General features: G+C 48.4%; 3 protein-coding genes across 3 annotated transcripts in view; all 3 read left to right on the forward strand.

Moving 5' to 3' along the window:
• LOC130402749 (phosphoinositide-interacting protein-like) overlaps positions 1–530 on the forward strand; it is a 1,256-nt gene extending 726 nt beyond the window's left edge. The window contains exon 2 of the mRNA XM_056607005.1: positions 1–530. This exon is cut by the window's left edge and continues 52 nt beyond it. Within this exon, the coding sequence (XP_056462980.1) occupies positions 1–530 (530 nt within the window).
• A 1,033-nt stretch (positions 531–1,563) lies between these two features.
• LOC130403157 (transmembrane protein 238-like) lies at positions 1,564–5,576 on the forward strand. Its single transcript, XM_056607355.1, has 2 exons — positions 1,564–2,279; positions 2,660–5,576. The coding sequence occupies exons 1-2, from the start codon at positions 1,763–1,765 to the stop codon at positions 2,668–2,670; spliced, it is 528 nt and encodes a 175-aa protein (XP_056463330.1). The 5' UTR covers positions 1,564–1,762; the 3' UTR covers positions 2,671–5,576.
• A 2,520-nt stretch (positions 5,577–8,096) lies between these two features.
• Positions 8,097–21,695, forward strand: LOC130371019 (forkhead box protein K2-like). The gene is made up of 9 exons (XM_056576629.1): positions 8,097–8,584; positions 13,379–13,573; positions 16,035–16,188; positions 16,668–16,814; positions 17,409–17,602; positions 18,058–18,278; positions 18,860–19,093; positions 19,633–19,830; positions 20,466–21,695. Exons 1-9 carry the CDS (start codon positions 8,292–8,294, stop codon positions 20,717–20,719), a joined length of 1,890 nt encoding a protein of 629 aa, XP_056432604.1. The 5' UTR covers positions 8,097–8,291; the 3' UTR covers positions 20,720–21,695.

Below are 21,695 nucleotides of genomic sequence, written 5' to 3' on the forward strand. Positions count from 1 at the left end.
AGCAGGCAGGGGCCGGCCATGGGCTAGGTCCTGAACCGTCCCCTCCCTCTCTCCCCCAGGCGTCTCACTCCCCCAGAGAGAGCGAGGGAGAGAGGGAGCGGGCGGCCGGCGGCGGCAGGATGACGGGGAGCCCAGAGAACATCCCGCTGGGGGAGTGCCCCCTGTCCCAGTCCCGGGACCAGCTGACGCCCCCAAGCCGCACCGAGAGCACCGTCTTCAGCCTGTCCCGGAGCGAGTCCCTGTGGACCACCGAGGCCAGCGGCCCGGGGATCTACCAGGTCTACTGGTTCGCCATCCACCTGATGACCACGGGGGGCAGCTTCCTGGCCTGCGGCGTCATCATCAGTGGACTGTACTTTACGGGATACCTCGACAAGGTGACCCGCATCCTGGGCCCGGGCCTGCTGTCCATCGGGCTGATGGTGCTGGTGGTGGGCGTGGTCCTCATCCCCATCACCAAGAAGAACCGCAAGCAGCCGGTGCTCAAACGCCCACTCAGCTACTACAGGCCACCCCAGTTTAACGTTTGACCCCTTTTGACCCCGTGACCTCATGCGACACGGCTCGGTCGGGGTTGGTTATGGTTTCATCGCATGACATTTCGGCCGGGGTTTTCGGTGGCCGACGGTGTTCTTCTGGGAACCCTGGGGACTGGGAAAGGGCGCCTCTTCAGCCTCTGGGCCTTTTGTCAGCCCGGGAGTGTTCACAGGACAAGCGATATGGGCGATGATGCCGCGGTTGTGAGTTGAGCTCAGGGCGGGGAGGCAACGTCATCTCAGGCGTGCATGGCTAGACGTACTATTCAGTCACTAATACCAAAGAACGCATATTCACTGTAACCAAACGTTCCTTTTGTACAAAGAACGCACGGTTGCACAGGATGCGCTGCGGCGAGAAGCAGCATTAATAACTTTAGTATTTAATATTGGGACACTTACTAGCACTTTCACAATCAATAATTCACCAGAAGAATTCAGCATTAATGCATAATGTCATTGTGCATAGAGGCTCGTGAATAATTCAAGTCAGATAAGAGGTTTGTGGTGATTAAAGTGTCCATCGGACAGAACATGTCCATTAAGACTCTGTGATTACAAGCAGACAGTAGAATCTCGAAACATCAACCATTTCCATGTAAGGACAATACTTTGACTTAATCTGGTCTGAGAAGGTTGGATGCGTGAATTCAAAACATTACATTTTCATATTATTTGAATATCCTTCACAAGCGACGCCATGCACCCATTATGTATACGCATTCCTTGCTTTTAACTATTGTTGTATAACTTTGTACGCAACAAACAGTCACACCTGCTGACATAGTGCTGCTAATAGTATCCCTTCCTAAAAGTAAACGTTTTCTATGTGCAGTTCTTCACTGTTGATGCACCTGAGGTGTGGATGTGGGCCTACAGGGGGATGCTATTTGACTTGAAATCGCATGTTAAAAGAAACGACGTTTGTGGAATAGTGACTGCATCGTGTGCATGATTTGCATCTTCACACAGAGACACGATGGCGCGTGACACCTACAGAGCCGACCTCCTTGTTTATATCATGGGAAACAGCACAGAGCCAACTTTAGTACCATCTGCAAAGTACCTGGACCTCTCCTGGGAGCAGAGCGCATGTGACAAAAAGCTTTGTTTATCTTAAAGACGTCACAGGGCGTCTCCACACAGGTGCGTGTCAGCTGAGCGGAGGGTGACAATGGTTAAGCAGCATCTCCCGTTATGAAGGTCTAGTCTCTGGTGTTCTAAACATGATGAAGTTCAAGATAGGCGAGTGCATCTCGCTGTTCGTAATCGCTCTCGTGTTTGACGTCGTCGGGTTTGTCCTTCTCCTCTTGGGCATCTTCGGGAATCTGCGCATCAGCGGCCAATTTTACGGCGACTTCTTGATCTACACGGGCTCGATCGTGATCTTCATCAGCATCGCCTTCTGGCTCTGCTGGTACGTCGGCAACATCAAGCTGGCCGAGGAGGACCTGGACTACGACGAAGGCGCCAACAGCTTCTCGAGGCTGGTCCGAAAGCTGTCGGAGAAGTTGAACCCCACGCTCAAACGTGACCCGCCCGCCAAGTTCCTCGAGGATGGGGCAGACAACGGAGAGGAGAGCTTACCCCCTCGCAAGGCGTCCCGCGTGACGTGGGGCAAGTCGTCCGCTTACCAGAACGAAGGTTATGACGCCTCGCTGGACTCGGAGTCCCCCGCGGAGGAGAAGGGGTCCGACACCGGGCTGTCAGACGAGACCAGCACCGCCACCACCACCACTACGGGTAATACAGAGGTCCACTGATAAATCTGAGTCTGAGACCATAGTAACACTGTCAAAACCCTATATCATCTACAACCTGCTTATAAAATAACCAACCCGGGTACAGACGGGGCCCGCATAAATGGCATGAAGGCCCTGCTTACACAAAACAACGTCAAACAAAGTCAAAAAGGGTTTCAAAAGAATATTTAAATGTAGAAAATACGTATTAGTCCTACTCCCCCGCTGTATTGACTTACAATAAATACATCTACAATTATCATTATTTATTGCACATTTCAGTTGTATAATCATCAATCCCGATGTTGTTTGATTACACAATACCCAGATAACCGATATCGTTTATTTTCTGTTCTTTTTATTTTGCTTCCACTCGTTCAGATGACCCCTAGGCTCATGATGTCACACCCATCCCCTGGAAGCCAACCCCTCTTCTTTGGCGGCTCATGAGGTCTTGAGTTCTGAACCCTTTACGCTTTTTGTAGGGGGGAAATGCGAGGACATTCCATCCAGAAAATAATAATAGCCTATATATTCTTTCTTTCACCAAATGCTGCTTATTTATGTTTATTATTTAAATATTGATTGTCTGTGTGTAGAGGGAGGTTGGACTGATGTGTTCATTGTTATATAATGGCGGTGAATCTGAGTGTGTGCATGCGTGTGTGTAGCTATGGGCGTGGAAAGGAATAGTTATACTAGGTCCATGTTTGTTGTTTGATTTGCTGCAGAGCAACAAGTTCACCGGTCCGACTGGTTTGTGTGTGTGTGTGTGTGTGTGTGTGTGTGTCCCCAGAAAACCTGACAAAATGACACAGTCCACTAGAACCCTAGCTATGGTTCTCAACCTATGTGTACATATTTAATTAAGAACCTGTTCCCTTTTTATTTAATGCAGCTCAACAAAAACACTCCCAAGCCTTACAGGAAATTCTGTTATTTACAAGAAATCAACTTGCCTTGTGTAGAAATCCGGTCTGATAGATTCACTGTAAAGCAGCACATTAGTGGCTGGGTATTCTGTGTCATATTGGATGTTTCTAGAGCAATTAGAAACCACTAGACATTTCAATTAGACAATGACTGAAATCCTCATTACTGAGGAAGTACTACTTTTTCATTTAACTGTAGGGTTGATTACAAATCTGATAATATAATATAACTAAATTTAGCGTTATGGGCGAGGGAGAGAGAGACATTCAGTTGGTTTATTGACGGCAGAGAGGGATAGACTTCCGACAGAGGGATATCTGATTATTTTACATGTTTCGGTTATTGCTTTTGTCAAATAATTTGTGAAAAATCCATATTCATGCTCCTTGATGTTCTTGTTGTTCTTGTCATGTTCTTATACTTAAGCTCAGGCATACCCAGCTCATAGGAAGAGAGAGCCCGGACATTGGTAGATCAGGAGGACACTACAAATCCTGACTCTCTCAGCCTAGATGACATGCATGTTCTATTATCAGATATTGCATCAACCATACTACCATAATGTCTAATAGAGTACATGTATTGTATCATCCAAAGTGCCTTGTCTTATCTTATCTGCCCTGATGGCTCACATGAGCTCAGCTGTAACCAACCCTAGCAGGTATGTAGGTAGCAGATTCTATTTAAGTGTGTGGCACGGAATGCTCGTTTCATGCCCATTCCGCCCAATTACAGTTCAAATGCCACCTGATTGGCCTGACAAAACTGGTAGGGTCCACATCCATGCTCTCCTGTTCACCAAAGGTGTCATAGGACAGACTGGATACCAAGCTAGTTCTATGCCATCTTGGTCATCATGACGTCTCGAATCTCTTGTTTGTTTTATCTTCTCTCTTAAGGACAACTTTGTTATTACAGCGTGAGTGTCTGTATGTGGTGTCAAGGTGTCACTTGATCTCTGATCAAGGGTTTCTATTCAGGGAAGACTTAGAACCAGTCAATCAGCCCTATGGAGGAATCTGGATGGACTGCGTCAAGTCGCAGTCACCGGCCCTTTTGTTAGTCAAATGCCATGAGACAGGTCGTCCTGCAAATGATGCTATGTAAGAAATGTAAAAGGCGTGCTGTAGGGGAAGTGGGTGGTGGGTAACAAAAAAGCCATTTATCTGACGAAGCTCTCCTCGGACACCTCAGAACATCCTACCGTCCCGTGCAGAGAGCACATCCCTACCCGCCCCGCGATGGACTGTTGTCGTAAAAAGAACCCTAACGAGCGCTGCGCCCTGTTCCTGGTGCTAGCGTTGATCTTAGACCTGGTCGGCCTCGGCCTCCTACTGGCTGGGATCTTTGCACCCATCAGCTTTTGGGACTTCTTCATCCTGTCAGGGCCGCTCCTCATCTTCTTCAGCCTGATCTTCTGGATCTTCTGGTATATGGGGGGCCTCACAGTGCCTTACGAAGATCTCCTGCCAAAGTGACCGGATATGGAAGGGATCTGGAGATCTTGTGTCTGCGGCGGACTGCTCAGAGGTCCATGGCTTCGGGTCCCGTGGAGGTGGACTGGACCGCCTCCCACCTGTCTGTGGGAGACGGTTGGAGACTGGAGATGCTGATGTTCTGGGGCTCTGGAGGCTTTGGTTGTTCCCATGAAGGATGTACAGGATGGGTGTCCGTCACATGTGGACTGGACAGGATGGGTTTAACAGGCAGGAGCACCGTTTTAATATTGGAATTGGAACTTGACGACAACATAACACCACGTTGGATGTCGACAACGCAGACTCCCGGGACTTTACTTTGAAGTGGAATATTTCTGATTTAATTTAAGCACTTTAATAGATAATGCCTTATTTGTCTGTTTATTGTCTGGTTTCTAGTTTTGTGTTTGGTGTAAGTATGTTATGTCACGCTGCAACTAAAGCATTAAAAAAACACTGAAAAATGTTGAAAGACTGGAAGAGCCTATAGTCCTGTGTTTGTTTATAGCGTTGCATATAGTGTAGCGTTGTGGCTTTAGGCCTACTGGAAACCAACCCAACAGGCTCCACTGGTTTGTATCCACCTCAGATCCTTCCTGTAGTTCCAACTGCTAATTATCAACCACCTCCTCATCACAAAGGAAAGACTGCACCCAAAACCATTTCAGCCAACTGGAAATGTACAGCCAGCATTATGTCTAACCCTATTACCATCGAGCCAGGGCTGGCTCCAGCCTTCTATCATGTTGAACATTTGGGCCTGTTCCATCTCTGTCAGCCAGTCCGTCAGCCAGTGGGTAGTCAGTTAGTCTGTCCAGTCTGTTGTTCAGTCAGTCACTCTGTCGTAAGGCCAGCTAGTGTCTGATTACAGTTCCACACCCATCGCTTGTGTTCTGTAATCAGCACTCTGCTTGGATACATATTAAGGTTCCCATTTAGATCCCCCCCCCCCCCAGCCCCAGACCGGAAATACAGTAGGTTGGCGTAGAGTGTGCATGTTTTTCAAAGAGAGAGGGGGTATAGAGAAAGATAGAGAGGAGGGGGTAGCGACAGATTAGGTAGTAGGGGGAGATGGAAACATATGGAGGGAGAGAGGGATGGAGTGGGAGACAGGCGGCTAGAAAAAGGAAGTGGGGAGAGAGGGAAAAGGAGATGGCGAATGTGCTGGAAGAAGGGGAGCCAGGGTGGAGAGAGGGGGATAGAGAGAGGTGGAGAGAGTTGTGGAGAGCAAGAGAGTCAGCGAGAGAGAGAGAGGGGTATAGGGAAGCGAGGAGAGACCGCCTCCCTGCTGTTCTGGTCTCATATCAGATGGAGGCCATCTTGCCCTCAAGTTGTTTCCAATGTTTACCTCATTGCAGGGCATCACCATATTCCACAGAGCCATTAGCTCTGCCTCTCAGCCTGTTGGCGTGCTAGCTGCGTGTTAGCCTGTTAGCTGCTCCCAGGGTGAGCCAGACAGCTGAGCCATAAGTGTCTCTGGGGCCTGAGGGTAGTATTGATTGGTTTAATGAACGACCTCGCCATGAAAGCGCGAATTAGTCATCCTCTGAATCTACAGAGGACCTAGAGGTCCTAGTCGTGTTCGGTTGACTACAAAGTTGTGAGTCCAGAAGGAGTTTTTTATTTTTCCACATTATGAGAAAGAAGAGCACTTAAGGCTTTTAGTGAAACCCTCAGCAGCACTTATGGTTAACAGCCCGCACTCGCCCGCACTCTGCAGGGAAAACAGAGGGGCTTACAACTATACACCAAACACAAGTATAGTAGAGCATGTTAGCTGGTAAAGCATGTTTGGAGACATACAAACATGATAATGCAAAGGCAGGTCTTTATAAAATAGCTTCAAAGGCCATGGCTTAATAGTCCCAGATATTAATAACATTTACATTTCTGTCATGCGTTATGGCATCTTTCAGTTCAACAAAGGTCATCTATATTAGCGGAACCCTCTCGAGGTAGAGCGAATATAGTCCAGGTCAGATCTACCCATTAGGGCGAAACTCCACCTCGCGTTAAACGCTGCTCAGCAGACCTTTAAAATGGCTGGAAACTGTCATCGACACTCTACGGATTGTAAAGATGCATGTCTCCCTCTAGTGGTGGTAATCGGCATTGAGGTTTTCAGTGCTGTAATTGACAGCATCTGACAGAGACATGGTAATTGATTGCCATTTGTCTATACTTCAAAATCCAATAGACACACCAGAATTAAGACTGGCTTGTTCGGTAAGGATACAGAGAGAGAGACGAGTCACTCAAAAGCAACTTACACATTGTATATATATATATATATATATATATATATATATATATATATATATATATATATATATATATGTATGTATGTATGTATGTATGTATGTATGTATGTATGTATGTATGTATGTATGTATGTATGTATGTATGTATGTATGTATATGTATGTATATATATAAATATATCAGACAATTCAAATTCCCTCAATCCCTCATTGTTAATAATATTGCAGGATATGCATTAATATCCATTATACTGTGATCATTTCTAAAACAGGGTAGGCTTACTAGGCTATAGTTAACAGTTTGGCGCTTTTGTATGTTAATGTCGGTGTCTCTCATCAGAAGGGTTGGATCAACAAGTGATTACCACTTCCTTAACCTCCGAGCTCTCCCATCCCCCACCAGACCGAACATGAACCCTGACCTCTGGTGTTTACAAACAAGGGGCCTCGACCGGACTGGGCGGAGGGGGTCATTCAACTCAGTGACGTCACGACCTGCGGTTGACATATACATTTTGTCCGGTCTCGTACGATGTAAAATGAACGATTAAAACAATTAAAAAAATGCATGCAGTGACGAGATATACAGTGCATTGGTTTGATGAAACAAAACAGACACACAACTTCATGGTTACGGTTTAATTAAATAAACGAAATGAAACTTGGGTCTAAACTCATAATTACAAAGTAGAGGGATCCATGAGAGAGATGCTGCAGAGATAGAGACACGTAAAACCCCGCATAGAGTCCGTAGTGGACGGGATGCTCCGATTTACTATGTGATACCGAAACATCCAACCGGCGCATCCATTTGTGTCTTTATATGGGTTTCTTACAGGCAGGTCACCCGCTGTGAATAATTTAGTTTAGACACACTCGTTGTAATCCGTCGTTTCATAATCTCATATGTTACGTTAGCCGGTTATTATTTGAGATGTCATACACGTGTATTCATGAGTCGGATCCTTTATGATAAACTCCGTTCCGGGTCCTCCGAATCGCTCCGGATATGCGTGTACTACACAACAACCAACCCTGAGTCAGTTCTCTGCCTACGATTGGTCGATGCCCAGTAGGTCCACTGGATTCCTTTCTTCTGATTGGCTGAGTGGAGTGTCAATCGAGGGCTTGTCCGCCTCTCGCGTTGTTTGGTCGGGTCTTGCCTTTCTCTCGGCGGTGGGTCGGAGCCGCTGGCCTCGCAACGTTTTCTGTTTTCAATTCGATGCCTTGGTTGTAAAATACGCTTTATGAACGGTAGCACATAGGCTTCCACACAGCGTTCCTACACGTTTAATATCATTTCTCGGTGTTTTTGCATCCGTGACCGTTAAATCGCGGCGAGATGGCGGTGGTGAGCGGGTCGTCCGGGCCGGTCGCCCGGCTCGAGGGCCGAGAATTCGAGTACGTGATGAAGAAGCGGTCGGTGACCATCGGACGGAACTCTTCGCAGGGCTCCGTGGACGTCAGCATGGGCCACTCCAGCTTCATATCGCGGCGGCACCTGGAGATATTCACAGTGACCGACGACGGGCCGGGCGGCGGGGACTTCTACCTGCGGTGTCTGGGCAAAAACGGCGTGTTTGTGGACGGAGTGTTCCTGAGACGCGGCGCCCCCCCTCTGCAGCTCCCACGGGCGTAAGTCTTGGGTTCCCCGTGAGAACATGTGGAAGCTAGTGCTGCTGGGCAGAGCGTTGTTTTGAATAGGGCGACCTGACCACGTGTTGTAGCCTGTTAGCACCACGCAGCCCTGCAACCTTGAGGCAGACACAATGTTATTGGTTGGATCTCTTTCATTGGTTCTATCCCTAGTGATCGTTCACATTTATGTAGAAGAGCGTATCAGTCAGGACAAGGTGACCCCCTCCCCCCCACACACCCTGGGATTAACAACAAACGCATGTATGTACGTGTGTGTGTGTGCGCGCGCGCGCGGTTGATCTTACACCGTCTGTGACGTTAAACGTCTAAAACACGAACATGGAGAAGTGTAGTGTTATACTCGTGTTTATATCTGCACAGTTTTGGTTGAACCACGGCAGTATGACCGGTGTAGCCTGCGGTACGTTTCTAGTAACCCGAGGTTGCTAAGGCGCTTTGTATATTAGCGTCTCTTTAGGTTGTGGTCGCGACCCCTAAACGTAAACAAACCCGGGTGTCCCCGCCCTACCTGCTGCTCGGCCCAGCGGGGCGTCGCTCTCAGTTGTCTTGTATTGGTTTACATACGCTGCCGGGTTTATTGTCATGTGCACATTCATTTCAACAACGTGCAGCCGTCATTCATAACAATATAATGCAACATAACGTTCATATAATTAAAGACTTCCTGCCTTCCAGAACAGTGCAGAACAAGTAAATAATACAGATATCATGAAGTTATGGCTCTTGAAAGTAATGTATAAACAAGATATTTATAATTTTACAAGGGAATGCAACCCAGTTCATTATGGTTGCCGTTGTTCCAAATGTAGCCGAAATGTAGGGTTAGTATTAGTGAGTTAGTTAAAGAGTTTTATGAGTTCGTATATTTTCTGCTAAATATCGCATAATTTAGGGCTAATGACATACAGAATCAAATATTATGCAGGACCCGTCATCTTTTATATTAACCGTAGGTTTTGTATTTATTATCACCGCTGTATGCTCCAGAGTTACTGTTTGCAGTAGTAGATTGTAGTAGCCGTTGTAAGGATTTTAAATAATATTTCTTTGCATCAATAAAACATCTCGTATCCAGACGGTTTACATATAATCGATTTTTTTTTTTTTAAACAGTGATTCCTCTCGAAAACATAGACATAGACTAGGTAGATAGGAGGGGAGCACACGTATCTTAGTGATGTTTCACTCCTAGCAGAGGGGATGGTTAATATTAGTCACTATGGTAAACACAAAGGTGCATATAGGGATAAAACCCTGATATTGTTTTAAATAACATGGCTGTTATCAAACAATATGAAAGGACAACAGTTTTTAGTTTTTTTTTGCGAGCAGAAGTCATAATTGCAGAGTCTGGTTGTATTTTACGATGACGTGGGTTGGTAATCTAGCAGTTGTGTACTCTACAAAGTCCTAACTAGCGCTGGCAGTCTTGGCAAAAAGCTTGAGCACAAAGGAAGCCTGGGAAAAAGAGTCTAGGCTGCAGAGGAATTTAGTTGGATGAGTCTCAAAGATTCCTAAATGGTGATGTAAACAGAGCCAAAACAAAGAATACACCGTACCCTCCCTGATCTACCCCCATACCCTCCCTGCCCTATCCCCATACCCTCCCTGCTGTTCAACCATCCTTCCTGCTGTACAAGATGCACTCTGCTGTACCGCCCCACCCTCCCTACTGTATACCTATACCCTCCCTCCTCTACTCCCAAACCCTCCCTCCTAGTCTTACCCCATTCCCTGCTTTATCCCCAAACCTCCATCCTTGATCCCATGCCCTCTCCCCTACCTCATACTCTTCCCCCTCTTCCCCCAAAGCATCCCTCTTCTTTGCCCATACCCTCTCTTCAATACCACCATTCAACCTTCCCAACATTGACCCCCCCCCCCCCCCCCCCACTTGTTTACGTTTTGCTCACATTTAGCCTGTATGCCCAACAAGGATTTAGATGCAACACAAACATCTGTTTTTTCCGTCTGTTTACTGTGGAGACCGGCTTGGTGTTGTGGGACACACGCAGCATGTGTGCACGTTGGAGAAGTGTTTGTTTTCAGCCTTAGAGCAAAGCAACTCTTGCACTGGTCCTTTTTTTCACTGGTCTCTGTGCAAACAGCAGAGAACAAAAACGTCTCGGGGAAGACGCGCTGGCCCCCGGGGGAAGGAGTTGCCTCAAGGCGAGAACGCTGCTTTATTGTTCTTTCACTCTTAATTCAGGCGTCGTTCGTCACAAGAACAGAACGCACAAACCGTTCCCGATACCCCGGCTGGGACAGCCGTTCATGCAAATTACGCCCTCCATCGGGATGTGGAATCTGGGGCGTTCGTTTTCTGACTGTCTTTTCTTTGCTAATCTTTATTTTTATTGACGTTTCACTGGAACTACACCCGGTTCTTCGTGTCAGTCGGTGGATGACTTGAAGGGTAGTAGGGGGAGGGACTGTACATCTACCTCCCCGAAAGTAGAAAACACACAAATGTGGTGATGATGATGTGGGTAGATCTGATGTGTGAATTATCTGCTTAGGAATGGGTACCAGGGGTTTTAACCCCATCCGCAGCTGGCTTCGTAAGTCACACAAGGCACTGCATGAAATGTGAAATGATTTTTCACAGTCTTAAGTTAATATTCTCACAGGTTTCCAAAAACGTTTTAAACGCACGATGAGTACTGCATGTGTTACTTATACTTGTCATCAAAGTATGAAATTGGATGCATCGCAGTTAACAAGACTAGGCATCACACAACAGGAATATTCTCTTATACCCTCAAGCATCACACTTAAGTAGCTGTTGGGGGAAGTGTGCTGACTGCTGTTTTTAGCTTGCATATCTGTTAGCTCTTCTGTTGTTCGGGTACATCTGTGGTATTAACAGCTCCCGTGTGCACCCTCCCAACTCTCCACAGATGGCAACTCTACCCTTAACAGAAACAATGTAGGGAGAACAAATGAATAAAGGATGCTCATATACTATATCTGAGCACTGTCTGGCTCTCAGGACGTATAGTGTGCCTCCTTCCCCCAGCTGCCACCCTCAGGGCTGGGCTAGTTATAGATGTAGTGGCCAGGTACTTAAGTTAACCATAGCATAATGCCCCACCCAGCATTCTGGAGCAAATCACCAGCAAATCCCTTTGCCTGAACACCAACTAGATCCCTTCAACTGAACACCAAGTAGATCCCTTTAGCTTAATTACGACCATCATGGTCCTTAAGACTAAACACCAAGACACCAATGTCTGAACACACAAGAGCCGAATCACCAATAATATCCCTTAGCCGAATCATAATCCAGATCCCTTAGCCTAATCACCAACTAGATCCCTCAGCATAATCAATAACAGGATCCCTGAGCCTTGTAATGCTCACCTTTCTGCAGGTCAAGAGGCACTGTCTTAAGGGGAATCATACCCCCTTTTAATGGTTTACATTTTTATTTCAAGTTTATCACTTTGGCTACGCTTCTAAAGTAATCTAAAAATACTAAATGGGAACTACAAACAGGATTTCAGATGATGTGGTTGTGGCCCAGCTCGGCGGAGCCAATCCAAACGTGTTAGACTGTTGGTGTCTAGTAAATTCAACTTAACACATTAAATCCTGGTACCTGAGACCACATCACTCCGTCCCACCAACCCTAGTGTAAGGTTTTGGTTTGGAAATGCTCCATGATCCCCCACATCCACACCGTTGTGTTCCTCTTATCCGCCTCACAACTACTAGTACTAGGGGATTAGGTCTTCGTAGTAAGAACAGGTGGCCATGCCAGATCTACCAGAGGTAGGCCTGCTATATGGCCATGGCCAACCGTCTTAAAGCTTTTAGACTGCTACACTATAGCAAGGAGCTAGCTTGGCTCTTTCTTAGCTGGGCTAACTTAAGGTTGTAGCCAGTTGGTATAAGGGAGAGAATGGTGACACTTCAGAGCTGAAACGAGCTGTAGGTATACATGTATCGCAGCTGTAGGTAATCCATCCTGACAACTAGGCAAAGGATCCGTGGAAACGGGACCTCGCATTCAATTGCCATTGGTCAGGACAGAGGTTGGTTGACATACCCTCTGAGCCTGAATCTAGGCTCCGCCCACTAATATGACTAACCGATCTGTTCTTGATGGTTTCCAGATTTAAAATACAATTGTGGATTGGGAAGTTATGTCCTGGAAAATGTGAAAATAATTTTGATCTAAACTGCTCCTTCATGTTATCTGAAGTGTTGTAACTCGCTCTTCATTATTAGGCAGCGGTGTGTTTAGATGTTCCTGCAGGGAACGCACTACTCTCTGTTTGTGTTTACCATAGTGACTAATATTATCCATCCATCCCCTCTGCCAGGAGTGATACATCACTAAGATACGTGTGCTCCCCTCCTATCTACCTAGTCTATGTCTATGTTTTTGAGAGGAATCACTGTTTAAAAGCTGAATTATTTTCTTGTCTCGTAGACCTGGTCTGCAGCTCCTTGTTCTCCTGCCTTCATCAGAATATTGTATATTTAGAACTGTTATTGTTATGCTATATTGTTGCATATTACTTTCTTTTACTTTTTTTGTTGGTTATTACTGAATACTGCAGCAAGTATCTGTAACTGGCCCTAGGGTTTCAATAGTTTGATCAGCAAGCTAGCACTCTCTAGCTCCCATGCGCTCCCCTTGACTGCCGCCGGGGGGGGCATCGCGACGCCAGCCCCCAACCCCGCATGTCTCCACCACGGTGTGGGTACCCCCTCCCAGACACCCCCTCACCTGGTGCCTCTCTGCTGTCTCTGGTCCTCCAGGTGTACGTTCCGCTTCCCCAGCACCAACATAAAGATCAGCTTCACTGCGTTGTCCAGCGGCAAGAAGACGAAGAGGGAGGCGCCCGAGTCCCCCGTGAAGCCGGCCCAGCCGCACATCGCCCCGCTGACCATAAACATCCCGGAAAACATCGCCCACCTCATGAGCCCCCTGCCCTCGCCCACGGGCACAATCAGGTAACACCCCTACCCTACGCCAAACAAACGGGTCCGTCAGTCAGTTTGTTAAATAGTCACCCAGACAGTTTGTTACGTAGGCACCAAGCAAATTGGTTAAACAGTTGGTCCATGGTGCCAGGGGTCCAGAATTTGTCTTCTATGTTGGTCTGGATTCGAGAAAATGACATGTTTTAAGTGGAGATATTCCAGGAAGAACCACAGCCACAAATAACAGCAGCATTGACAAACAGGAACCAAGCTAACGCAACATCAAAAGTCAAAAACAAACATCTCAGACAGGTGTTTTAAGAATATTAAAGAAACAAACTGACATTTTACTGTGGTCTGATCTAATGGAATGGAACATATTTAGGACAATCTGATGTCTCTCACCACCACCCAAGACATGCACATGAGTTCACCTCATTATCCAATATTTCACTGCCATCCCTTTGCTCAATAGAATCCAAAAAAGGGTCCCCAAGCCTTTTCAAAAGTGTCTTGTTTACCAAATAACAATGTATTCTATCCTTCCCATATTATGCCTGTTCACACTTTTCCAAGCAAGAGTTATGAAGCGCTTTGCTTGCAACAAGTACATATCTAAAAGTGTTGGTACTTTTATAGATTAGGATTGATTTGGTTCAACCACAGGATACACAATGTCCTGACATTTGTGATGTCAAAGGTGATAACTTCTTCCATAAATTCAGTAAGTGTTTTCACAGTCCCGCTGACAATGAAAAATGAGTCCCTTTAGAGTGATTGCAGATGAAGCGTGTATCTGGATTTGTACTGTATTTTTTTTAGCAGATGTTCCATATTTTTCCCTTTTTAACAATTTCAGAATAAATAGCAAAAAATCGTAACATCCTTGATGCAGTTCTCTCTTACCGAGGTTGCTTCACTTGGGTGGTTCCTTTAACGTTAGTTTCTAGGTTGAGTTTCACTGTGGAAACAGTTCATAACCAGAGGCAACGTTTTGTGGTGTTGTGGTTTAATTCATCAACAAGTACTTCCCCTGTGTCATGACCAATGAATGGATGAGTCACAGCGAGTCTGTCGGAGAACAGAAAATGTTATAAATTGTAAGGGGGGAAATTGAGTACATTTATTGACAATGAGAGCTGCCTTAGTGATGGTGGGTAGTCCCTTCCTGTTGTCGCTCTAGGTCATTGGTAAGCCCTGAACATGACCAGGTTACACGACTGATATTAGGATGTAAACGTGTGATCTGATGTCTTTTTACCTGTTTGGAATCCCCCTCTATTGTTTCCGTTCCTCTGACTCGTGAGTTGGATCAATTAAATACAGAAATGATGAACACCACAGTTTAGCTTCTCCATGTTGGCCCTATATTTATGTAGACCTATAAAGTTCTGCTGATCCGAGGAGAAAAGTGCAACCAGTTTGTTCCTGGTTTCCAGTCTGACCTGATGCGTGTTCGGTCTTGTCAACAGACGGCTCCCAAGTTTTTCCTGTAGTTCATTCCAGGCTAGGGTCCTGTTGTTTTGACTGTTTTTTCGTAACGCTGTGGTTATGGCAGTGAAATAACAGATAATGAAAAACGCGGTGAATGTTTTTTTTTTTTTTTCATTTCTTGGGTCCCACTGCCTTCCACTCCCTCGTATGTAATGAAGTGCAAAATGGAGAAAGTAGTTGAATTAACACCTTGAATAATCCTATTCTGTGCTGTGTATGAAACAGTGCCCTCCATTTTCTTTTCCGGCCAGGCTAGCTGTTGGGCAAACTGTTGGGGCAGTTGCCAGGCTAGCTGTGAGGCTATTGTCAAGGCTAGCGGTCCGGCTTTGTGTCAGGCTATCTGTCAGGGCAGCTATCAGGCTAGTGGTCGGGCTGCCTTCTGTCGGGCTACTTGCCAGGCTAGCTGTATGGCTATTGTCCACGCTAGTTGCAATTTTATCGTGGCTAGGTAAAGAGGTCATCACAAGCCTTGCGGACCGCCTGTACATTCAGCTGACGGATGCTGTGATGGTTAACGTCCCATAGCATTCATAATGGGTCCAGCAGGGCTGAAATACTCTGGTGTAAAGTCAATTTTACAGTTATAATTTCAAAGGGATACATCCCCCCCAACCATCTCCCCCTAGAGTGAAGGAAATCTGCCTTAATTAGCAAGGACAAACTGAGTTTGGGGTATCCCTCTTTCCCTGATCGGTGTCAGGGTGACTGCAGTGTGAATATAGCAACCAGTCTTTGCAATCATAAATATGGGCTTTGTGTTTCAATCCAAGCTTGGGAGCGGAGCTGAGCTGAGCGAATGTCCCGCTCCTCGCGCAGGTGGCTGTTGTTCACTCGGCCGCTCCTCCCCTCAAATCCACGTCGGGTCGCTCCCCGCTCCACGTAAAATAATCCTCCCGCTCCAGTGAACTCGCTCCACGCTCACTCCAATTTAAAAGAGGGAGAAATCATCGACTATGAATTGTCACCTGAAACACTGTCCTCCTCCTCCCCCCCTCAGCGCGGCCAACTCGTGCCCCTCCAGCCCGCGGGGGGCGGGCTCCTCTGGCTACAGGATGGGCGGCCGCATGGTGAGCAACGCAGAGCTGCAGCTCCTCAACGAGAACTCCCAGCCGGACCAAGACAAGGACGCGTCCGGAGGAGACAGCCCCAAGGTGAGGGGCCGCGGCTTGGGTTCAGGATGGGTGGTGGTGGGGGACCGCTCCGAGGTGAGGGGCCAGGGCTGGGGGCCAGGACGTGTGCGGGTGGGCGACATCTTTTTGTTCTACCAAAGGAGTATATTTGGAGTGCGTCCATAATAACAGAATCATGTTTTTTAACAGTGCAAAGCACACAGAGAAAAGGTCCATTAAGATGGACCGTTTCACATTTTTACCTTTTTGCTTTAGGTTTAGTCTTTCTCTGTTTTGGTTTGGATATCTTTCTAATCAGGGCTGTAGGTGCTAAGGAGAAGGTAGTTATTATGAATGTCTGAGATGAACTTAAGTCAATAAAACATAGAAGGGACGCACTCATGTACATCGTCCACGAACATCCTGGTCATGGTGTTTGTGTACCTCCGCGTGGTAAAAGGAAGTCAAGGAGGCGACGTAAAGATCTGATTGGCTGTTGTTCTTGCCCCCCCACCCTGCAGGACGACTCCAAGCCGCCCTACTCGTACGCCCAGCTGATCGTCCAGGCCATCACGCTGGCCCAGGACAAGCAGCTCACGCTCAACGGCATCTACACCCACATCACCAAGAACTACCCCTACTACCGCACTGCTGACAAGGGCTGGCAGGTCAGTCTGGGGGAGGGGCTTAAGCCTGGGGGGCGGGACCCCGAGGGTGGAGGAGGGGCTTCAGCCTGCTGGGCGGGACCCCAAGGGTGGTCAGTGTTTCCCCCAGTAAATGTCTTAGTCAAGGTGGTCAAGGAGGGGGGGGGGGGGGGGGGGGGTTCTCACCGTTTCAATTACATTCAAAAAGCTTGATGGCACGACAATTGTATTACCGATGCGTTATTGATCTTTATTTTTTACACCTGATGGAAGTATGTTTTCTTTCCCTACGAGAGTTTTCTACTTTGTTAATGCATAATAATTAAAAAATATATATTTAAAAAAAGAATATATATATATATTTTTTTATATTATTATTATTATTATTTTATATACATTGGTAGTCAATGCGGGCCCTATTGTTGTTAAGGCGGCCGCCTTAACAACACAGTGCTGGGGGAAACACTGGTGGTGGAGGAGGAGGGGTTGGATTCAGGGTTGTGCTGGAGAACCCTATCCAGGACTAAATCCCACTCCCAACCTGACGTCCACGGTGAACCCTGTTCCCGGGCAGCCGGACGGCAACCCTTCCGTAACGGCCCGTGTTTCCGCCCCCAGAACTCGATCCGCCACAACCTGTCGCTGAACCGCTACTTCATCAAGGTGGCGCGGTCGCAGGAGGAGCCGGGCAAGGGCTCCTTCTGGAGGATCGACCCCACCTCCGAGAGCAAGCTGATCGAGCAGGCCTTCAGGAAACGACGGCCCCGGGGGGTCCCCTGCTTCCGGACCCCCCACGGGCCCCTCTCCTCCAGGTGAGACGCTCCCTGGGCTCACCTGAGCCACCGGGCGGAGAGCGCCAGGGAAGGAAGGAGACCGAGGAATCTCGTGAGGGATTAAGGAAAAGGATAAAAGAGATTGGAAGTGACATTAAGATGCGTGAGGTCTACGGCCAGCTACTGGAGGAGGAATGTGAAAGGATAGAATAAGTGACTTTAAGAAAACTGTATTTACACAGCTCTAGGGATGAGCTTGTTGCCTGGTTACATAGGTGGAATAAGCGGCAGTCCGGGTGTTTCTGGGTCGGTTCCCTAACGACCGCAGCCTAACCCGTGGAGCTGTTGTCGAAAACTGAACCAAGTAGCGTTGAGGAAAGCTAATCAGATCAACGTTACGTTAGCACAGTAATGAACCAGTAATGGATAATTACCCGGAGCACAATGCGACTAATGAGTTCTAACCTAAAGGACGATCGTGCCTTCCCTCCCAGGAGCGCCCCGGCGTCCCCCAGCCACACGGGCGGCGGTCTCTCCGCCCACTCCAGCGGCATCCAGACGCCCGACAGCCTATCACGAGAGGGCTCTCCCGTTCCAATGGAGCTGGAGCCGGCGCCCCCGCCGGCGCCGCCCACGCCCGCCGCTGTCGCCCCGGTCGCCGCCCCGCCCAAACTGGCCGTGATCCAGGAGGCCCGCTTCGCTCAGAACACGCCAGGTGAGCGAGGGGACGGGGGTGGGTTGTGCGGCCTGGCTTGTTGCCATGGCGATCGTCGGGCCGTGGCGATGCTAATGTGGTCGGAGTTTGATAAAACTCCAGACTAGTGTTCTCGTGTAGCCAGGGGGAGAGCATGAAGATGAAGGGTTGGTCCTGGCGTATGATGAAGTTTTGCCTCAACAATGTGGACCTTGACGTGACCTATTGTGCTAAAGCCAAGCCTGGCTGGATGGCTGCCTGTTGATCCCTCATGCATCGATCTGGGCCAACGGTCATGATTGGATACAGGGATGATGAGCCTTACCGTTACCTGGCTACTAGTGAACAGTGGTTTCACTATTCATGTAAACACGCCGTCTGATCCTACCCGTTTCTCTGATTCTCACTGGTCCCGGGGCTCTGGTTTTAGCCATATTTATACTTGGTTCTACACTGGTTCTTACTTGTTCTAAACCGGCTCTAACTACTTCTAACCCATTTCCCGCTGGTTCTCACCAGTTCTCCCTGGTCCTAAAGCGGTCCTCTGCGCCTCTGAAGCGGTTCACCCTGGTTCTAACCGGTCTGTGTGTGTGCGTGTGCAGGCTCCATGGCGGGCCAGCCGGTGCTGATCGCGGTCCAGGGGCAGCTGCCGGCCAACCTGAAGCCGGTCACCTACACCATGGCGTCCCCGGTGAGCAGTGGCGGCCAGCCGTCCTACCAGGCGGTCCACGTGCTCCAGCAGATCCCCGCCCCGGCCTCGCTAGGCCCCGCCCTCATCGCCCAGGCCGCCGTCAAGACCGAGCCGCAGGAGAACGGAGGGTACACAGAGGTCAAAGGTGAGGGTCGGGGCGGGGGGGGGGGGGGGGGGGGGGGGGGGGTGGCGGCATCAGGGCGGAGGGGAGGAGGTTGTGGTTGTAGTTTTTGTGAGAGGGTTCTGATGTGAGTTAGGGCTGCTCGATTATGGAATAAATCATAATCAGGATTATTTTGGTCAATATTGAAATCACGATAATTGAAACGATTGTTTTTGAGTTTGGAAACATGATGTATTTATTCAGCATGTCTCTCCCAAAACACTAACTGAGAACTTAAAAAAATACACAAAATGGTCAAAAAGAAAATGTTCCATCTAAAACAATGTACAGATATGTATCTAAGCTGTTCTTCTGCACTTTCTATTAAACATTGAATAAAATAAAATTAAAAAAATATCAAACTCGATTATATTAGTTTTGTGATTGTTTGATGCTAAAATGGTGATCAAGATCGTAATTCGATTAATCGCCCAGCCCTAATGTGAGGTATAGCAATGGTTACTCAAATAGTTGTAACTCCTTCTGTAACCCTCCCTCCTCTCTCCCCCTCCCCCCTCCAGTTAAAGTGGAGCCGGTCCCCAGTATCTCCCACCCAGCCTCTCTAGGGGGCGCCAGCTGCATCATCCAGAGCAGCTCCTCGGTCACGCCCCTTCAGACGGTTACCATAGTGACGCAGGCTCCCCTGGGCCAGCACCAGCTGCCCATCAAGACCATCACCCAGAACGGCACCCATAGTATGCCAGGAGCCCCCAGCACAGGTGAGACCCAGTAACATCACTCCCTCACTCCCTCCCAAAGGAATCACCTTCTGCATGGAGCTTATTTAGTTTTATCGTATTGTGATTCCTAACTTGTAACTGTAGCCCAATCCTTTATACTGGCTCAGCATCCAGTAATAGTCTGGGGGATAGTCTCCACTCATGCAGATGCAAGTTTCCAAGTTTTATTACCCCCCCCTCTAGCCATGGTCAACACACGATGTTGATCACAGCCTCGCGTGTCTTAATGTAACTCTACTCGAGTGACTCCAGATCCCAACCGTCAGAACCATTAAACAGCGTTATTCCCGGGAGCGCCTTCTCCTCCTGCTGCTCGAGAAGGGGGTCAGGCGCTGCCCCCGATCCACTGCATAGCCCCAGCTGGAGTGTATCCCTCCAGTTTCCGCTCTGCTGCTCGGATCCGCCCTGCCGTAAATCCTTCAGTCCTTCCCTTGCGAGTTTTCGAGGCAGTTTTATGGAGGAATCGTCGCTCTTAAACTCACACACTGGAAAATTCCGGAGGGGTTTGACGGCGAGCCGCATTATATCAGTTTGCGGCCCGTCGTATCGCGGTTTAAGAGTACGGCACTGTCCCTGACATCCTCCTGTTGTCTCTTTCTGTGTCGCCACGGCAGCGGTGGCCAGCCCCCTGCACCTGCTGGCGGCCCACGCCTCCGCCTCCGCCTCCCTGCCCACCAAGCGCCTCAACGGACCCGGCCCCCCCCCCGCCAAGCGGCTCAAACCCCAGGAGGAGGAGGAGGCGGAGGAGGAGGTGAAGGAGGAGCAGGAAGAGAAGGCGGTGGCGGCGGCGGAGTCCCCCAACGGCAGCGCAGATCCCCCTGACACCAACTCCTCGGCAGCTAACAACCAAGGGAACCACCTCAACTAGCCACACACACACACATGGATAAATACACACGCACACACATAAAGGCACACACATAAGCATAAATACACACGCACACGTAAATACACGTACACACTGAGAACCACATTACACACTGAGAGCCACACACACACACACGCGCATAAATACACACACACTAGGTTATTCTCATTTCTATGTTCTGTGTATTTTTACTACGTTTCTCATGTCCTTCGTCTCTTTAAATACTTGTTCTGCAACCGAGCCCCCGTGGTGCCAAGCCCCCTCCACACACAAGCGCGCTCACACACACACACAAACACACAAACACACACACACACACACACATGCAGAGGATGAGGTTGAGGACTGATCCGAGCTGCTGAGACCGCGCCCGCCACCAGGGGTCCCCCTCTCCCCCTTGAACTACGAGTGACATCATCGAGACCATAGGAAGCCTTAACAACAACAACAACAACAACAACAACCGTACGCCTCAAGATGTGACCTTTGAACTCAAGCGGCCTTGACCTCTCGATCAACGCAGAGGGGAAAGGCGGGCACCCACCCTCACTGGCTCACTCACTCACTCACTCACTAATTCATTCATTCATTCATTCCTGAACTCGGGGCCGTGGGACCTCTGGGACATGTGACCACCGCCGGGGGTGTGGCCGAGGCGTGGAGCAGACCAATGGGAAGCCTGGAGCGTTTGGCAGCTAGTCTTTGAAACACAGCACGGTCCCCCCTTCCGACCAGAGGACTAGTTGGCGTCTTTTGTTTTTCGTGTCACGTCTTGATTAGTAATAATTTATTGATTAGTTATAATTTAACAACAATTTTTAAGGACGGCATTCCACGATGGGCCACTGCAGCCGTCGTGGGAGATCTCCCCCCCCCCCCTTTTTATTTTACGTGGACTCCCTCAGTCTCCCGCCTCCCCTTGCATACCTTCCCCTCTCCCTGGGTTTAGACGTGTATGCCGTTGCTTAGTTGAACT

This window comes from Gadus chalcogrammus, chromosome 2 (assembly GCF_026213295.1).
Source record: "Gadus chalcogrammus isolate NIFS_2021 chromosome 2, NIFS_Gcha_1.0, whole genome shotgun sequence".
In the NCBI taxonomy this organism is placed as follows: domain Eukaryota; kingdom Metazoa; phylum Chordata; class Actinopteri; order Gadiformes; family Gadidae; genus Gadus; species Gadus chalcogrammus.

Excerpts from the sequence above, each read along its gene's own strand:
- LOC130403157 (XM_056607355.1), top strand. The coding sequence starts at position 1,763 with ATGATGAAGTTCAAGATAGGCGAGTGCATCTCGCTGTTCGTAATCGCT.
- LOC130371019 (XM_056576629.1), top strand. The coding sequence starts at position 8,292 with ATGGCGGTGGTGAGCGGGTCGTCCGGGCCGGTCGCCCGGCTCGAGGGC. Across the intron at positions 16,815-17,408 it reads CTGCTGACAAGGGCTGGCAG|AACTCGATCCGCCACAACCT; the intron begins GTCAGTCTGGGG and ends TTCCGCCCCCAG. Across the intron at positions 19,831-20,465 it reads GCCAGGAGCCCCCAGCACAG|CGGTGGCCAGCCCCCTGCAC; the intron begins GTGAGACCCAGT and ends TCGCCACGGCAG.